This window comes from Calonectris borealis, chromosome 9, assembly GCF_964195595.1.
Source record: "Calonectris borealis chromosome 9, bCalBor7.hap1.2, whole genome shotgun sequence".
Classification (NCBI taxonomy): Eukaryota; Metazoa; Chordata; class Aves; order Procellariiformes; family Procellariidae; genus Calonectris; species Calonectris borealis.
The window spans coordinates 5,895,604-5,914,835 of NC_134320.1; the positions used below are offsets into that span (position 1 = coordinate 5,895,604).

Here is a 19,232-nt window from a genome sequence, read left to right on the forward strand (position 1 = left end):
CATCATTAGTCATTTCAATAATTTCTGGTCTAATCTTCAACACCTTGAGAGAACACCTGCCAGTCATATGCTGCTATTATTTATGACACAGTTTTACTATTCTAGTTCTTTCCCCCTTAACCTACCACTTACAAAAATGGATCCACTTTAAGTGTATTTTTATCCTTTTCTTATGTAAATGCTGTCAAATAAGTTTGATTTTTTTCATGCTCTTTTTCCAGCTTTTGTATGACAGGTGTTCTCATTATAGACGCATACTACCTTCCTGGTGTCTCAATCAGCACAACTGTAAAGGGACTGTAAAGTTGCGAAACAGTTCATGGTTTTGCCTTTATTTAGAAACCCACTCTTCTAACCCCTTACACCGATTCCTGTGGAATGCCCCCACACATTACAAATACTCACACGCCAGGGGAACACTGTTCCTAGAGTTACAGAATCAGATGTTTTAGAGTATGAAAATACATTGTTGATATCAAGTATAATACACCCCATTTTTTTGTTTAGAAAATTCTGCAGACAAGCCAGAGCTATCTGCATTACAGGGTTGCTTCTCAAGGAACAAACTTCCCCCCCAAACCTTTCATTTCAAAGCAGACTCTACTGAACCCCATCATAATTATCTTTAATGTTTTCACAGACTATTAAAGATCTAGTTGAAGACTAAAAACTGATGCAAAGACAACAATGACTCGTTTAAATGTTTATTCATCAAATAATGAAAGTGATAAATGGCAGTAGCGAATAATTAGAGAGCACTTACTGTAGCGGAGAGCTGTGGTCCATTCAACTGTGCATGCAGGATGGCTTCATTGATGGAGTTCCGGATTCCCATCAGTGCAATTTCCAGATCGTGTGAGGCAGCCATTTCATTAGTCAGATATTCCAGCGTGGAGATATACTCCCTCCATTGTGCATCCAGTTCTGACACGCTGGCCAAACAGCCCCTCATTACATTTAGACAATATCCGACGCAGGGTCTGATTAGCGTCAGGCCCTGGCAATGCGGGCAGTACTGCATCTTCACTAGAGCTTTGCTACATTCCTTCGTGAGAGCTGCATGTTCAGTAGTATTTATCACTTCAATGCCCAGACTGAGGGCCTGGCTGAGCATCCTACTTGCCCAAAGAGATTTTGACAGCTCTGTAACCATGTTTTTAGAATAGCGTCCAAAAGGATTTATGTCTTGCCTTGTAAGCCGTAGACACTCTGTATAGTCCTCTGATAAATCTGTAATTCCTGGGTTTATTAGTCGACTATACACCAGAGGAAAGAGACTGTCAAAGAACCGTAATACTGCACTTTCCACTGTAGTCTCTGCGCCCAGAATGTAGAGAGAGATGTCTGTAAAAAGTTCTTTAACAGGCTCTGCTGCTTCTTTTGCCATAGGTCTGTAAGCTGTCTCAAACAGGGAACTTGTGCGGTTTTCAGCAAAGCGAAGCAAAGACTCAAAGGCCTCTAAAAAAGGGGCAGGGGAGAGAAAGAACTGGATGTTAATAGCAAGCACCTGACATCTTAGTCACAGGACTAATATTGTCCTGAACAGGAACATCAATAGTTACATGAAATCTGCAATATGAATACACTAATAGTCAATACAGCTTTCATCAGTAGTATGATTAAAAAGACACCTAAATATCACATGTGCATAATAAAGGCAGCACATAATATACAAATATTTTCTTAAAAAAAGATGACTGTATTCTCAGTAGCTAGACCCCTAACTCAAACTCTAGAGGTCAATGAAGGACTCCCACAGACTCCAGTGAGCACAGGCAGGGTTTATCTGAAATGCCTTTTGTAACCGACACTGCATTTGGGCCGTCCAAGTAGATACATTTCCAAAACATCCCTCTACATACAAGTGACATCAGTTTCCAGTACACAGGGAGGACTGCAACATTTTCAATGTTCCTACAGAACTCCAGAGAAGAATACTTGAATAGGCAAAATTATTTATGTGATGCAAGTTCTAGAACTGTGATACAGAGGAGTAACTGGTAACAGGAGCTGTCTGTAATACACCAATCACACTATCACTGCTGCCCTGGACCAAATAAATAATGATAAAATATCCACATTTAGTAAAAGGGTGAAAATGCATATTCAAACTTCTTGCAAAGCTATAAGACTTCACTGCATATTGATATTAAAGTCAGAGAATAACATCTCATCAGCGCACAGAAATGCTGATCCTCATTCATTAGCTGCACTTTTCAACTGTAACTGTTTGAAATGTTTTATTAACTTAATAGTTTATAAAAGCAGTGTCTTGATAACATAATAATAGCTTAAAGTTGTATTAGCTTTTCATTCCAGGTGATCTATTGCTATGAAATCCTGCATCAAAAATAGAAAAAGCGTAAGGCATTCATGTCCTCCCGCAATCGGTCTAGATTTCCAAAACACATACTTGTACGATTTGGAGAGCTGATATGCAGAGTAAATACATGCTAAAAGGAAGGACTAGACAAAGCTGACACACAAATGGCAACTTTAGATAAGCTGCTGGACGGCAGCTCAATGAAAGCTTGTGAGATAGCTGAATACAAACAGAAGTTGAAGCTTCTGTTTCACAGTGCTGTGAGTGGGTGGCTGAGAGACACTTCTTGCAAGGTACAACTCAAGGATGAAGGAAAGATACTGTGTGAATAAGTTCTCTCCCTGTTAACATCGGCTAGGTCTGGACACCAGCCAGGGTTTGGGCAGGACTTGACATCAAGTCCGCTATGAACCAAAATCAAAATGAAATTATAAAGTCAGGAAAACAGTATCTCCTTTAACTACACCATTTTCAAGTGGTCTAAAAAAAAAAAAAAAAAAAAAATTAAGGAGTGTCACGGTTAACACATTTCAAATTGCAGCAGGCAAATATTATACACCCAAAACACTCATTGGGGTGCTAGAATTCAGAAACAGGGACAAGGAAGGGATCAGTTCTCAAGATTATTTTTAATGACACAGAAGACCGTAATCCACACCATTCCCACCACTCTGTTTGGAAGCTCTACAACAAAAAGCCTCTGGCAGAAATCATTCTTGCACTCCTCTGGATGGCGAGTAGTTCCAGTCAAGGCAGGAGACCTATCACTTTATACCTCCTAAGGACTGGCCAGATAACGGGTTTTCGGTCTAATCCTACACTACATTCATCTGGACATCACCATGCGATTCACTGCAATGTAACACAAACCGAAGTCACTCAAAGATCAGCTCAGCAAAGGAGCGGATACAATACTGTAAGTCAAGATGAGCATACACTGGCCAAGTTCTGTAGAGAAGCCTGCTCAGTGCCTTCTTCTGTTACATCTCCCTGGGCAACTAACTTGCTTGTTATGATAGGCATTACAATCCCTTTACTACAAAGGGTGATTTAACTAGACAGATAACACAACATAACTCATTGTACATTAAATCATCAGTATTTTACACACACACGCACACGATGTATCCTTCTGTATGCCAGGGAATCACTTCAGCATTCCCACCGGTATTACAGCAACTAACACTCTGGAAGTGCTTATAAAATCCTAGAAATTAAGAATTCAGATACACTTCAGTTGAAAAAGAAGAAAGTTCATTCTCAGGCAGAGAAACACCTTGCCAAGTTTCAGACTGAAGCAGACTTTTACAGCTGAAAAAAATTCTGAAAATTGGATTTATAATGGAAGTATTGATACAATCTAACTGGAGTGCAGTTAGCTCTGTGCTACTGCACTATTAAAAGTTTTTGTTTACCACATCACCCCTACGTGTTTATTTTTATTTCCAGAGGAAGCCTAAACGCCATTTTTGTTTATCATACTAAAAAGGCAATGGAAATATTCAAAACATGAATAAAACAGTGTTTTAAGTTTCCTCCGTCAAGTACACTATCTCTCACAGATACTCAGCTCACTGTTAGATTATGGAAGCAGGGACTGTCTCCTACAATGCCAATAGTCTTACACTGTTGCTTTACCTTCCACACCCGTAAAGGCTGAACTGTAGCCATCATCCTCCTTATCTGAAGACTAAATGAAATGCATTTATAAATGTGCAAATATCCTTATTGTTCTGAGAAATAACTGCCCCAGTGAAAGATGAGAGCAAAACAGTCAACAGCAACGTACATCCCGAGCAAACAGAATTCAGAGGATTCTTCCTGGGATAGTAGATGTAGACTAGAAACCATGTAGCATTTTATTTTCCAACCTCTTAACTGTGAAAATTCTGCATTATTCTGAGACAAGTATGAAATCAAAATAAAGTGTCATTTATTTTTCATTGTATAAGAGAAAAATTGTGACCGTATATAGCTTCATTCCTCCTGCAAAAAGAGCCCTAACATCAAAAATATGGTACAAAAAAAATACTTCTGCTGATTGTAGATGTGCTGCAAATACCCATAAGATATCATTTGCTTCCTTATCACCACTGGTCAGACACAAAAAATGATTCATGCTTGCAGGCACTCTAGCAATGATGTTTGAGAAGGAAATATGTAGGTCTTTTTTAATTGTTAAGGCATTAAGAGATGTTTGAGACAATCAAATTACTGGATCAGCTGGATGTTCTTAGACCTTTAATTAGAAATAACGGGGCTTCATGCAATCGAACAATTTTGTAACAATGGACAGGCTTGCATTCTAGTTGTACAGAGCAAGCAACCTTAGCATCTTGTTTTTAAAGTGATTAATTATACGCTTTTAATGCGCCTTGTATGGTACTTTGTACAGAGTTTCTAAATACCAAGGAGGGTTTACCACTGTCTGAAAAACTGGATGCTCATCTGTGCAGTCAAATACAGCAAACTTTAGACATTTATGAACTTGCAAGAAGCTGAATTCTAAGCCTAAGCACACACCGGGAGAAACATTCGATCATCTATCACAGCCTTTGGCTTCCACCCCCCACCAGCAGCATACAATGCACTATGAATTGCAAATATATTGATTCCAAACAGCAATAAGACATAACCAAAATCATCCAGAATTTGATGGAAACATTATGTATTTTCGGTCTTCCTTTAGTATTGAAATAAATAGGAAGGTGGAGAACAAGGTTTGTTCTCATGTTCCTCAAAAGCCCCTTTTTGATTTGAGACTACAAGTAAAGTGAAACAACAGCCAACTTTGGGTTTTAAACTAACACATCAGTAACTACGTAATGTAAGTCAGGCAACACTACCTTCTATGGGGAGAATTTTGTTCAAACTGTTTATCATGCGCTCACAAAACACTTGACACCACCACGGATGTGTCTGTGACAGTCAAACACAGCTGATCAAATACAGCTCACCTCTGGAAACTTCACATCTGAACTGCTGGTGTTTGAAAATTAGCTTCTGGAGACAAGCCCAGTTATGACAAGGTGCCACGCTGGTTTTGCTGCTCCACCGGCAGCACAGAGCCTGCCAGGCCAAGCAGCTAACCAGTTTGCATGCTGAGCTTCTAGCCTGGTTCCTAGCATTCACATATGCTAAAAATTGTATTATGCTCAGTCTAACACACACAGATGGAAAAACATTGCTTTGCACATATAGCATCCATGCTTATTCATCATGAGCACGGCACAGCTTGATTTTGAGTGATAGCTTCCTTCTGACAGAACATCCTGACGCAGAGGATGTTTTACTTCTCTTAAACCAGCCGGCAGCTACATTTCATATACCTAACCCAATAAAAATCACAACAGATTCCTGACTTACCTCACACCAGCTTTTGCACCAGTGTAACACCGCTGACTTCTTTAGTGGGATTTAATCCGGATTTAATCCCATCGTATGTCAGAAGAAGCTGCAGAATTTTCAGTGTTTCTGCTAAAGAAATCTGCTAAAGGATAGTGCTACAGGGAGAAACAGATTTAGGAGGCATGTATCAGTCTGCCCAACACTGGTGTGCCAGCATTTTCCAAATATCTCCTCTATTTTTTCACCACCTAGAGGTCTATTTGGGAAAAGAACAAGCAGGTTTTAAGTAACAGTACAGACAAGGGAAAAATACCTAATATTGTAACTACAGCTTTGAGTAGTTCCTCATGTCATTTAAACACTGCATTCAATGACTTGCGCTAACTCACTTCAGCAGGAATAGCTTCTTGTGTTTTTAAATTGCCACCATCTCCATTTTAGTGCAGTCAGGTGCAATTGCTCTCCAAGTTTGTGTCCAGGCCACCACCCCTTCTGCTGCAGCCTTATGCTTAGGATAAGAACCAAAGATGCAAAACTGCCACACATCAATTTGCCACTCTTTCTGCCACAAAAGTCTTTCTGGGTGTGTTCTGAGGAATTTTTTATTTTTTCAGGCTCCCAGACACATGGCAACATAGCCTCAAGGAAAGACCTCAACAAAACAATCCACTGAAGTGACAGCAAGTCTGCGCACACATAGTAGTACAAGAACTTGCATTCAGGATTGCCTTCATCTCATAAACCCCAGATTTCTTACAGTGCATGAAGGTCAGCAGATGTGGTCTCAGGGAATACACACAGATAGGAGTTTTCCAAGAAAATGTGCATTGACATATGATAGCCATACATAGAGAAAGTTAATTTGCTTCCCTCTCTTATATCAGACCTTTACAAGCTATTGAGATCCTTATTCTGTAAGCAACTATAGGGTTCAGACGGGGAGCATTAGGAGAGGGCTAAGCAACTTCCAACTCACTGGATTATGAATCAGTCCAAATCCATGTTCTTTTCTTTCCACAGGTCCAACACAGGCATGTTAGCATGGGAACCATTTTCCCAAAATAGTCAATCTAAGCACCAGAGACCTCTGTGCGCAGAGGACCATTTCTGTTGGGCAGTAGCTGAGGCTCAGATAGAGTGGGCATACTGTTTGAACCCCCGTGTCTTCAAAAACCAAAGTCATAAAACTGAGTGCCAACCACGACACGCATATGTGAAAGGAAAGTTACTGTCATTGCCATTATACTTCTGTGTGTGACTCAAAGCTGGCACCTTGCCCACAGAACTGACAAGGTAAGACCACCCTGCTAATGCAGCGGCTCTCCACTACATTAATAATTCCTTACACCCTGCAATAGTTGAATGCATGGTGAACTTAAATTTAATAAATCCACCAGCTTCTAAAAAAAAAGAAAAAAGGAAATCATTATATTATAAACATTACTGAAAAGATTTAACAATGCTCAATAAACCAAAAGTAGAAACAAACACTGAAACTATCTATACAGAAATAACATCTGTGTACATTTTAGATTTGAGTGTAATCATGAAAGAAGAATGACAAATTTAAGTAGCTCCATTATTTGTTTGGTCTCTTAGGACCACACTAATATTTGGCTCCTTTCCCTTCAACATCTTGCATTTATTACAGAGTTACAGGATGAATGAAAGCTACAGTTTGTTGAACAATAGCTTCCTTTTAATGCTTTCAAGTCCATTAAATCTTCTGCATCTTTATGGCTTGCCAAAATAAAGGACAACATATTAATATTTTGCAGCAGTAGAATTTAAGTACATATTCTTTGCAATTTGATGTATAGAGAACAATGTACACAACAGAAAATCACACCCAGATACACATCTACATGACACACAAATGATAAAATTCAGAGTTCCACTTCTTTGGATATGCAATGATCTCTAAACATATTTAAAAGAATAAGAACAAAGAGTGCTCAAAAAGCATCATTAAACAAGATGAACAGGTGGGAGTTTTTTTAGATCTTAAGATTACTTTAAAAAGAATGTAAGTGCAAAACAAATTGTGTCATGTTTGCAAAGACAGAACCTGAAATCCACTCATTCATTAAGCTGCTTTTAAAAACAGCTTCTTAAAACTTTCAGCTTCATTTCTATTTGGTAATATCTTGCTAGTAGCAAAGAATGTCAAGCACTGAAAGTTTCCTTCTTATTTATCCTGAATCATTCTGCTGAATGTAGGGCCAAAGCTCTTTATTAATACCCTACTTTTTCATGTGTTTTACTGGTTTTAGAATGGCAGTCTTCCTATACATAAACACAGTTGCTCTTGATGAAGCTGACAAGAAATAACAGTCTTAATAAACCTATCAGCAGTTTCACGGAAATACGCCACATCGCGTTGACTACACCAACGCTCACAGGAAACATTGCAAGCTTGCTCCAAAACATTTTGGGTCAGAGAAAAACCTGAAAGCTCTCAGAATCTGGAACAGCATCTCTTGCTTTCCTCTCACCTCCTGTAGCTGGAGCACCTTTTAATAAGGCAGAGTGCAAAACAGGTTCAAAAGCAAGAAAGCAAAGTCAGTTTTGGAAAGGGGAGAAAGTGAAGTTTGAATTTGCTCACCTTGACAGCAAGGAGAGGGTATGATGTCTTTAGAGTTAATCAGTCCTTCAGAATATAGATCAGACAGTAAAAAGAAGCCAGCTTTCCATTACTGGAAAGCGTAGGGCAAGGTCTTTACTTAACAGTCTCTCCATGAGTTTGTCTACATGATAACATCAGATAAATATCCCGTCATGTACCTGTTGATGGAAACTTCTGCCCAAGTTGAAAAGTAAGAAGTCTGTGCCTCCTTCTCTGGCCGTACTTAACAGCTATGGACAACCCCGATGAACCAGAAATCAGTGGGTAGGATTATTTACAAGCTACTGCTATCATCTAACCCTCTGCTCAGTTCCAAGGGTAGTTTAAGATGTTTTTAGCTTAAGAAAATTTATGAAAAGTTGCAAGGGCTTTAAAAAATCCTAGCAGTGAGACTTTCTGAGCGTAAGAATATCTGGTCTTTCCTTAGTAATATCTCCCGTGCTGGGAGCTTGGATAGCGGTTTGGCATGTGTGACACTGGACATGAGAAAGCCTGGTGCAATTTGAGTTTCAGAGCAGCAGACCCACTATTGTAGTTTGGTAATGTGGGCAAAGCTAAGACACTTAGGAAAACCAATTTCCAAATAGTCTGTTGGAAGACTGACTTCCAATAACATCAATAAGAACCAACACCATTAAGTACCATCTGAAAACTTCTATCTTGGCATGAAAATTAGTCGTTTGTTGTTTTCATATGCACAAACCTATTCTTTCAGCCTTGGCACATAGGAAGCAACCACCTCCTCAGACTGCTGCCCCAGCCAGCAAACCCACACCTGTTTCTGAATCAAACAGCCCTACAGTACACTTACTTATTCTTTTTCTTCTACTTTTTTTTGAAACTTAAACACTTTTTTACTATACAATCTTGTACAGAGAGAAGGGGAGGAAATATGCAGCTCATTTTGGTGAGACTGATGAACACTGAAACCATTAACTTTGGGTTATTTTGGTGAGTATTTGATTCTGGAAGAATCCACTAATAGAAGTAACATCACCAAGTTTAAAATAGGCTCACTGCTTCATAGGCTAGTGATGCAAAGGGAAAGCCTAGGAGATACCTTAAATAACAACAGAATGGTCCAGTGATAAATAGCAATCTTTCGTTTTGCTCTGGTCATTTTGCCATGAAATCAAATAATGATTTCTGTAGACTGCGTGTTGGGGAATATATGTCCAAATTGCTGGAAGTAGTAACCACAGCGCGCAGATTTTTCAGCCTTAGTGGCTTTGGCTTTATCATTAGCAAAACAACAGTGTATAACAAAGTTGCAACCAGCTGCAAAAGTATTTATGAAAGACAGACTAGAGAAAGCTCTGCAGTCTGCTATACCAAACTGTATCTGCCCTTTTGAAAGAAAACACTATATGGAAGAGTTTATAGAAAATAACTAAGTTGTTATGCTTCACAAAATCAGTTACAGTTTGCTAACTTGTTTTTGAGTTGCTCACTATTTATTTCACCTTCAAACTTTTTGTGAATACAATGAATGAGCTGGTAATTAGATTTAGCTGTTTATTATTTCTGTATACTGCATTTCAGTACAGTTGTACCTTATTTTATACCCTGTAATTATAGGGTGCGACTACTTACTCCTTTTTAAAGTGAGCAGTCTCAAGTAAAACTAGATCAGTTGACCAGCAGAAAGCTGGAGACCAGATGTGGTATTAACCTTTTATGACACCACTGGGCTTCCGCTGACAGATAAATAAAGCAAGTAGTTCTTTGGGAATATTTGTGCAGTAGAAGGCTGATGGACATCTAGCATCACCATGGTAAGATGATCTAGAAGACCAGTAAATACCCTGAGGACTACGGCTGGACTTTCTATAAAGCCGCAGCTATCAGTATTATTCTCCTTCCGTCAAAACAGAATTCCAAACGATGATTCATATAATTCATATCTGCCAAGTTCAAACCTGTCAGCTATTACTTAATAATATCAATTCACAGTTTTAATAGGAGTTGGGCCAAAATAACTGAAGAACGAACTACGGTTGTGCTTCAACAACATTAGCTATGCCTTTAATTTGCTTTCCAAGAACAATTAATTTATAAAAACGGTTCTCTCAATCTACAAGGGAAAAAAAACACAAGCAGTTATATATCTGTAGGTAGCTAAGTTCTTCACATAACTATAACTATCTTTGAAGTTCTTCGGAGGTTTAACAGCCGTCAGACTGGGAGCAGAAACAACGTTATCTGATTTATTTGATCAATCACTAACATAGTGATGACTGGAAGACACAGCTACAGCAAGTAGCACGCAATTCCCAAGATGGATTACAGCACAAAGCACTTGCAAAATAGCTTTGAATGACAACTCTGTACCCATCAACATTTCTTTCAAGATAGATCCACAGAAACAGTCTACATGGCTTACATTGGGTCTGATCTAACTATTCTAATGAACAAAGTTTTTGCCACATAAAAAAGCATCCACTTTTATTTTTTCAGGCTAAAACCCTGTGCACAGTTGCAAAGATGTATAGTGGACTGAAAAGTCATCATTTTTTCTTAGAAAACAAAAAAGCTTTCCAGTAAAAATAAACAACAGCGTGAACAATATTTTCTTAAAAATCAACCCTGAATCATCACTTTATGGGATGAGATAAACCCCCTGTATCTTTTCAAGTAAGATTCTTGCTGTGGGGTGGGTTTTTTTTTGACATATTTGAGTATTGTTGTAAAAACATAGTCAGCCCCAAAAGGTGTGTTGGCCCAACAATCCAAGATTTTCATGGTGTTAGACAGGATTCATATTGGGCTCTAAACAGTGGATTGCCCTCAGTTTGGTTTCTTCAGAATAGATACTTGGTACATATGGCTGCAATTCCTTTGAATGAGCAGAACCTCCGGTGCCAAAGCCTTGCACACTTTTTCTACCAATTTTCCATACACAACGGTTTGGTTATTAAACTGTAACTGTACGCTTCTCAAAACTTACATGGTCGTTACCAAAATACACAGTGCAAGATAGAGTTCAAGGTATCTTTAGGGCATGCCTACACCTTAGGCTAGCCAGGGAGCTAACTGTTCCTGGTGACTATACATGTTAAGCACTGACACACAAAAATGCTAACAACACTGGGAGGTGGTGCAAAACAATTACCTCATTCTGGGGTTCCATAGCAATTACTTTCCCATGTGTAAGCATTTTTTCAATGCTGTGAATCACTGCACTATGCATGCTAGCATGAGGCTAGTTTATAAGTGAAGATAATACCCTTATTGTAATCTCTAGGATTAAGGCTTTCAGGTAATCTCTTCCCACAGACGGCTGGACAGAATAAAAGGGTATCACTTTTCTTTGGATCTCCCAGACTACTTTTATCACAAGTACTTTTGGAATGAAATACTTGGCGCATATTGTGTAGTTTCCAGAACTAAAACAGACTTGTGGAAGAATCTCTGCACATTCACGACCGCAGCATGGGCTGGGTTGAGAACCTGAGGCAGTGTGTCATTTATCATAGCACTCTGAATACTCTGGGCCTATATGGAGTAAAAAAACCCTCTTAACCAGAACCTATGCCTAAGTAAGGGTGAGGACAACATTTAAATGACAACACATGTAGGACATATACATAGAAATATTCAGGAGCAAGCAAGTCATAGTAAACATGGACTACTGCCATATGAAAACCAGCAGTCCAAAATGCAGTTAGGTGGGGACACAGCTAACATAAACTAAAATGTGGATATGTAGAGATATTGCTGGTTTATATTGCTTGAGGAGAGGGACTATTCAAAAAATATTAGAAAGAAATGGCCAAAAATTGCTTCTGCAGCCTTCCTGCAAATGAAAACCATAGAGAAAGTAAAAGCTGTGCCAAGTACACACAGTGCCAGGTACTAATACTGGAGAGGAACAGATGCCATTGTTCGACAAAGAGAGGGCATTTATGTTGGTGATCTGCTGGAGCTCAAATGCACTGTACGTTTGACACAATTGGGCTTGGAGAGCAAGCAAGTGGGGTTTGCCAAAAACACTACGGACTTCTCTCTGTTGCTTGACTTACACAGTGGCACTGATGATGATCCATGAGGCACTGAGCACTGGGATGTTACCTATGGAGAAGTATAAAATATATAACATATCTTTAGAATCCAGATGCGACCAGAGTACCAAGTACACTCCAAAACTTGTCTCTGGTACATTGCTGCACTGCACGTTCATGTTTCCTGGCAGGAACACACTACAACGTTGCCAGTAACTTTGGGACACAAAAGAAATTGAGGTATTTTATTTGTGTATCTCTGGTGTATTAAATACTATCGAGCAAGGAAAGTACAAAATACTTTTAATGACTTGCATTAGTTAAGAAGAACCAAAAATCTCTCTTCTGAGTCAATCAAGAGAAAGCAGTAAGATGTAAAAGTCTTTTCATTCTTCTGGGAATCTTTTCATTAACAGAAAAACAAGCAGACAGGAGTCTCTAGAGAGAGAATTTTCTCAACCCTCTGATTAAGGAGTTCAACTGGCAGTAGGAAAACTAATACGTTTGTTTCAGAAGGTCATGAACTATTTCATGATTTCCAGCTGAATTAGTTAGGTGGTCCATTAGGACCTGTTTCTAAAAATCTAAGGGAAAAATGGCTACAAGAGACAGGATTAGCTTAACAAAGATGAAATTTGGGGGTGAGGTTGGTTGTTTTCCATGGTTTTTTTCTTCTTGTTTAGGTACTAATGTAGAAATAAAAGAAATTATGTCTGAGTTCCATTAAAGAGCTAAAATCTCAACTAAGACTTAAAAAATCCTCCTTTTTTAAAATCTAGATTAAATCTGTATTTATCAACAACTTTAAAACAAAGAGAACAGCCTTTATGTAGAGAACAGCAACAATGCAACCCTGTGTGTTCAACAATGAAGACTCTCTAACCCAGAACTGCCAGCTGGCTCGAGAACTGCACTCCATGTGCCCACACGCCGAGCTTCCAGTCCTCAGCTGCAAGAGGGAACAGGACCATTACTCACCAGGGCAGTCAGACACTGAATGGCAGTCTTCACAAGCACTGTGTACTTCTAATTTGTTCAAAAGTACGGGCCACAAAACCTTTCAGCTGTTTCTCCCGATTCTGCGTTGGAAGACCAACTTAATTTCCCAGTACTGTGAACCTACTAACGTTACCCACCCTCCTTTCTCAGGCTAGTCTACATATGGAAGCCTTTGCAAAATAAACTAAGGAAAACGTAAAACTCCAATAGCTAAGTCTTGCTGCAGAGACAGTCTTTCATATACAAGTGATCTTCTGCAAACAGTTTAATTCAGTGGTTTTTGTGTTTTTCAGATCCTTGGACAACTCCTATCCACCAAAACTAGTGATATACCAGCATGCAGTATCCTCACCCAAATTTCAGTTGAGAACACTTTTTGGTATTGTTCCACCGACCCGCTGCAGGCCACTAAATGGTTCGTGTATAGTTCACAGGGAGAGACCCGCTGGGCTCTTCCATAGCACACCAAAAAGCATTTAGTCATGTGGATCAAAGGCAAAGGTATTGGCCTTGGATAAAAGATACAGGCAAGTAATGCTTAAAAAACAAAAACCTTTCCTGCAACATCCATTTTTGACTGCCTCCTCCTGTAGATTATTTTGCAAACATATTTGATATCATAACACCATAAGGTAATTGAAAGAACATGTTTGCCTGAAGAAACTGACCTTGTTCATGGACTTTCTTTACAGTCAGAACAAAGAATTTCACGAGACTACTGAAGAAAAATAGTGGAAAAGACTTCCATGACTGATTTCAACAGACACTGAAGCAAAATCACTATAAATTTAGGAAAATATTCTGGGTGTTGCTTTTTAAAATTTAACATGTTTACAAAACCTCCCTCAATGGAAAAATTAAATTTAAAAAAAAAGTATTGATATACTTAAATATACTTAAAATAATCCTATAAAAATAGAACACATTTTTCTTTGTGGTGAAGAGCTTCTCCTCGATTTATCCTCCAAATTCCTTCAAGTCAAGTGACTGGCATGTGTTCAACATATGGGTCAGCACTGGCAGAAGCACAGATGTTGGTGATTTGATAGCTAACCAGATGTTTGTGGGGAACTAGCTCCAGTTATTCCTAAGGGAAAGCACATAAAGTCCTTTAGCACTAATAAATCAACACACCTATTTTTTTCCTGAAATTCCTCCCTTAAAAAAGAAAATACATGAAGGTAAGTTTTTCCAATCACATTGACGAGAGATTTTACAAGTCCCAGCCACAACAATGAAGACCAAAGGCCAAAACAATGAAACTTCTTATGTGCAGAAAATTGTGCAGCCCTTGATCAAAATAAAGTCACCATGACACCGTATGTCAACATTACCACACATATCCAGACACCTTCTGAGATGAGTAGGACTTCACAAGATCACAGAATTTGCTTAAATTCAAGAAGTTGCATAGTTGCAACCCTGTGCTTGCTTATTCACCCCCTGAGTCTATTGGTGGTCAGATCACAATTCAGGACATCATTTTTTCGCATGAGTAGCAGCAGCAGAGGAATTTTTTACGAGAGAATAAGGATAGGCTAAAAAAATGTCTGAAGAATTCATAGACTGCTTTGTTAATTTCGAGTTCCTCTATATATAGCTTTATGGCTTGGATCTAAGTGAGCTGACTCAAGGACCAGCTAAGAAGCTCCCATGAGTAGTCCTGAACTTCGAATATCTGGGGACTTGCAAGGTTGTTAAAAGTCAGCAACTGTTTCCCCTCTGGGCTTGCTGACCTTCAAGGACTGCTACAAAAAGTCTATTTGTGATTTTGGTTAAAGGGGTATCTTAAAAAGTGGATGTTCATTTCGTTAACAGGGGCTTCTTGAGAGAGCTCAAAGAGAACAAGCTGCCATGTTAAGCCCCCACTTCAGTAAGTTGCTCATGTGCCCTCATTTACAAAATGTGACAGACATGCATTACATGCACTAAAAGGACAATTCTCTGAACTCAGAGGGTTTCCCCTCTCTGCAGGACCTGTTTATTCCTATATGAGAAAGGTGCATGCAACTGATTTTGTCCATTTTTCTGGTCCCCTTTTTCGCTAGCATGTCAGAACTCTTGGAAAATGCTTCGTAAAACCCTTGCAGATCTTTTTTGCTTCCTTTCAGTGTCTTCCCACAAGAAGGAGCAGTCCTCTCAATTTTTATGCCTGAAACTCACATTTTCAACCTGGGCCCTGATTCAGGAAGGTATTTAAGCATAAGCTTTACCTACTGAGGACCACTGATGTTCTCAATTATCTCACTGAGTGCAGGTCCAAACAGAGATAAAGGGTAGGTTTTTGTGGGAATGCATTTTTCTTCTCCGGCTTTCTCAGGTTGTATTACTGAAGTCATCACTGTATTGCTTCCTCCATTGCTTATGGGTATTTGGCACATTACAATGTGTACTTACTTTGTTTTGGTTAAACATGGGTCATTAGTGATGGAAACTCAACTGTAGAAATATTATACTTCGAATTGAGGGTCAAAGTATCTATCACATACATCTGTCATACTGAAGTTTTAATATGCAATTTTTAAAACCTCTCATACATATGCAGCTTTTACAGTTCTGTTTAAAGTTTTGCGATCTTCTAACTCAACAACTTAATGAAAAATAAGAGTTGCAGATAAATCAATCTGATAATGAAAGCAAATCAGCCATTATGCTACAGCAGACTTCCAACACGAATTAGTGAACTGAATTGACTGCAGCAATGTAATGCTGTCTTTAATTACAATTCAGAGCTTCCCTTTCCAGGTAGCTTTAGAGGGAGTTTAGCAAAAAGTATTCAGAACTAAAGCACCAAAACTGGGGTCTACATAAATGGTATCGTAAGCCTTAACAAGCCGCAATTAAGCCAGTAGTGTCTTTTAGGAAAGAGGGAATCTCACGAACGCAAGCAGCATTGCAGAACAATGGTACAATGAATAGAAAACTGAAAATATTCATAAATGAAGAGGTTGACAGGTTAAAAGAGGTTGATACATCAAGCTCAATATACACTAGAGGAAGCACTGGACACATCTAAGAAAAATATTTGGCTTCTATCACATACCGATTGTGAATGACCTGTCTAATATTACTAAGTGCTCTAGTTTGCAAAGAATTTTGGGGAGCTGTCTAAACTGGAAAAGAACTGGAATGCATTTGAGACACAAGCATCCCTGCTACAGAGGGACCAGTCTATGACAGATGGCTTCTGCAGCTATAAGCTGCAGCTATAAATTGCATTTTACTTTGCCATCTATTACCCCCGTGCAACTGTCTCCATTCTTCCAAATACACTCACAGAGTATATCTTACTGCCAACTTGCTTTCTTCAGTCAGAAAATTACCCAGGTATGAAGTCCAAAATTTCACTTCAAAGCTCTGACAGGAACCCTAGCTCATACACATCTTAGATATAAAAAGAGCATAATGAAACTGTTTCAAATATGCAGCCATTCACTTCACTATAGCACAGTCTTGGCTTTTCAACAGTGCATTGTTTTTTAACACACTGAAGTCCATCAGTTACTCTTATTCTCTCCTAAGACAAAAAATTTAATTCTCAACAGTGAGTACGGAGAGCTCCACAGTAGGGTCACTTTCTCTTCTATCCTACAAACTCAGCCAACTTTAATCACTTAGTTCTGTCCTAACTTTGTGTAATTCGTATTATATTAAAAACACTTTGCTCCACTTACGGGGAGCACTTAACTAAAAGACAAAGTCTATGAAGAATTTATCTTCCTAAAATGCTTATCTTTATTTCAAGGTCATATGGAATCAATAAAATAAATCAATTTTTGTACCCTACTCATTTAGGTATCGCATTTTTACCCCAGTCAAATCCAAAAAAGTAAACATGAAGTTTTAAAAAGGAGGGGGAAAAAATCACCACTGTGAAATATTCTGACAGCAATTTTATTGGTTTTGTTGCAGAAGAAATTACAAGATTCAGCCATTTTCATGAACAAGTAAATTCTCCATTTCTTTTTCTGGATCTTTAAATTCATTTTAATAGACAACTCCCGCTGTTTAAGTTCTACTCGTTGAAGCCCCAGAACTGATTGCTTTTTTTAACAAAGGCCCTTTGGCATGAAACTTTATCTGTATAAACCTATAATGGGATCAATCCCTTCAGAGGCACTGAAAGAAACCAAGAGAGGAACAACCACCCAACCGAATAAGGAAATTACTGGTAGACTGCAAATGAGAGGGTAACAGGTAAAGCGTAAGAAATTCTGGGCCCTGAAGAAAACACAGTTGCTGCATTTTAGACCCAGTTCAAAAAAGCATTTTGGCATACATAAAGTTTATCCTATTTCTGCAATACAGTTCTTAATCCACAAAATCCCCATAGAACTCCAGTGCACACTTAGGTTTTCTGCCAAGAAAGCGAATTTGTGAAACAGGGCCTTAAACTTCGCAAAATTATTTGAATTCTATAAGGCCATTTCAATTCCTGTGACAAATCTCTTGCCTTCTCATTCCACAAATGTCAAATTGTTGAAGAGTTTTCTCTTGTCTTTCAGATCAATCTTGTATAATGACACTCTTCATAAGATTATGGGAAAAAAATGTTGACTTGATTAATCTATTCTGGGAAAGGTTATAAACCAGCTCCTTGTGAATAGAATAGAATAGAATAGAATATCTCAGTTGGAAGGGACCTTCAGTCGGAAGGCAGTTGGAGTGGTCCAACTGCCTGACCACTTCAGGGCTGACCAGGTTAAAGCATGTTGTTAAGGGCATTGTTCAAATGCCTCTTAAACACTGACAGGCTTGGGGCATCGACCACCTCTCTAGGAAGGTGTTTGACCACCCTTCTGGTAAGGAAATGCTTCCTATGTCCAGTCTAAACCTCCCCTGGCACAGTTTTGAACCAATATTCTGCCTTGACCAAAAATTTTCCAATCTTGTGGAAATATCATGCCCTAACACTTTTTTTTGCTTACTCACTCCATTTTACCATCTGCAACAGCATTCCCTGGTCTGCTCGTGCCACTTCACTCAATGCCTAAATGTCATCTAAGTTTTAGGACATCACGATCACTGCATTCAAGTTTGCCACATTTCACCACTTAACGCAGAAGACATTATTTGTAACTACTTGCAAATTCCCTTATAAATTTCTGTTCAATACCTTTTTACTGGAAAACATACTACACATCTCATCTAACACCACCACCTATTGCTGGTTCTGGGCAGCATTACAGGTGGGAGCAGGGTCCACAGTCTAACCCTGCCAACCACCTAAAAGAGCTGTTACAACTTAGATGTCTCTGGGGTAGTATTACTCCTACAGACGTGCCTAACCTGGAACAAAGATTAAAGGAGGGTAGATGTTACTGAAGCAAATAAGGAATAGGAAGAATTCTAAGGAAATTTATTCAAGCCAGAAAAGTAAGTGACTCCATTCCTACCCTTCCTTTCCCCAATGCTGCCCTGGCCACATGACTCCTGCAGGAGGCCAGATAAGGGAGCTCTGCCCTGAGCAGGAGGCATCTGGTCTAAACACCTGCCTTTTTTGATTTCTTAACCCTCACACAACAGAAACACAGGTTTCATTATCGGATAGCTTAAGGAACAGATCTCCTGCTACACACAGCTTTTAAACAGAAGTGTTTAGAGAGACAGATATGCAACATTTGGAAAACCTTCCCCATCCTAATGGAGGGAAGCTCTGTAAGAACCAAGAGCTTCCCAATTCAAGAGAGTGTCAAAGCATCTCTGAAATGGAAATTCATTGATGCTGAAAAGCCTGCACTGTAATTTAGTGAGGCACAGCTAGAGAGAACACACCAAATAGTAATTTAGCAAAGACTAACAGAGCAAGAGACACAAGCCATTAAAATTAAAGTGGCATCAAGTGAAGGGGTTTCCAAATTTATAGAGAATATAACCTTGAGGACTAGTTTTCAATCTTCTCTTCAGAGACCAGATGTAGGAGATTTGCTTCTTG

General features: G+C 38.9%; 1 protein-coding gene across 1 annotated transcript in view; it reads right to left on the bottom strand.

Moving 5' to 3' along the window:
- Positions 1 to 19,232, bottom strand: part of LOC142085779 (glypican-5-like) — a 392,228-nt gene that overhangs the window by 302,317 nt on the left and 70,679 nt on the right. Inside the window, exon 3 of the mRNA XM_075158095.1 lies at positions 764 to 1,458. Coding sequence (XP_075014196.1) covers positions 764 to 1,458 — 695 coding nt within the window. The remainder of the gene's footprint in view (positions 1 to 763; positions 1,459 to 19,232) is intronic.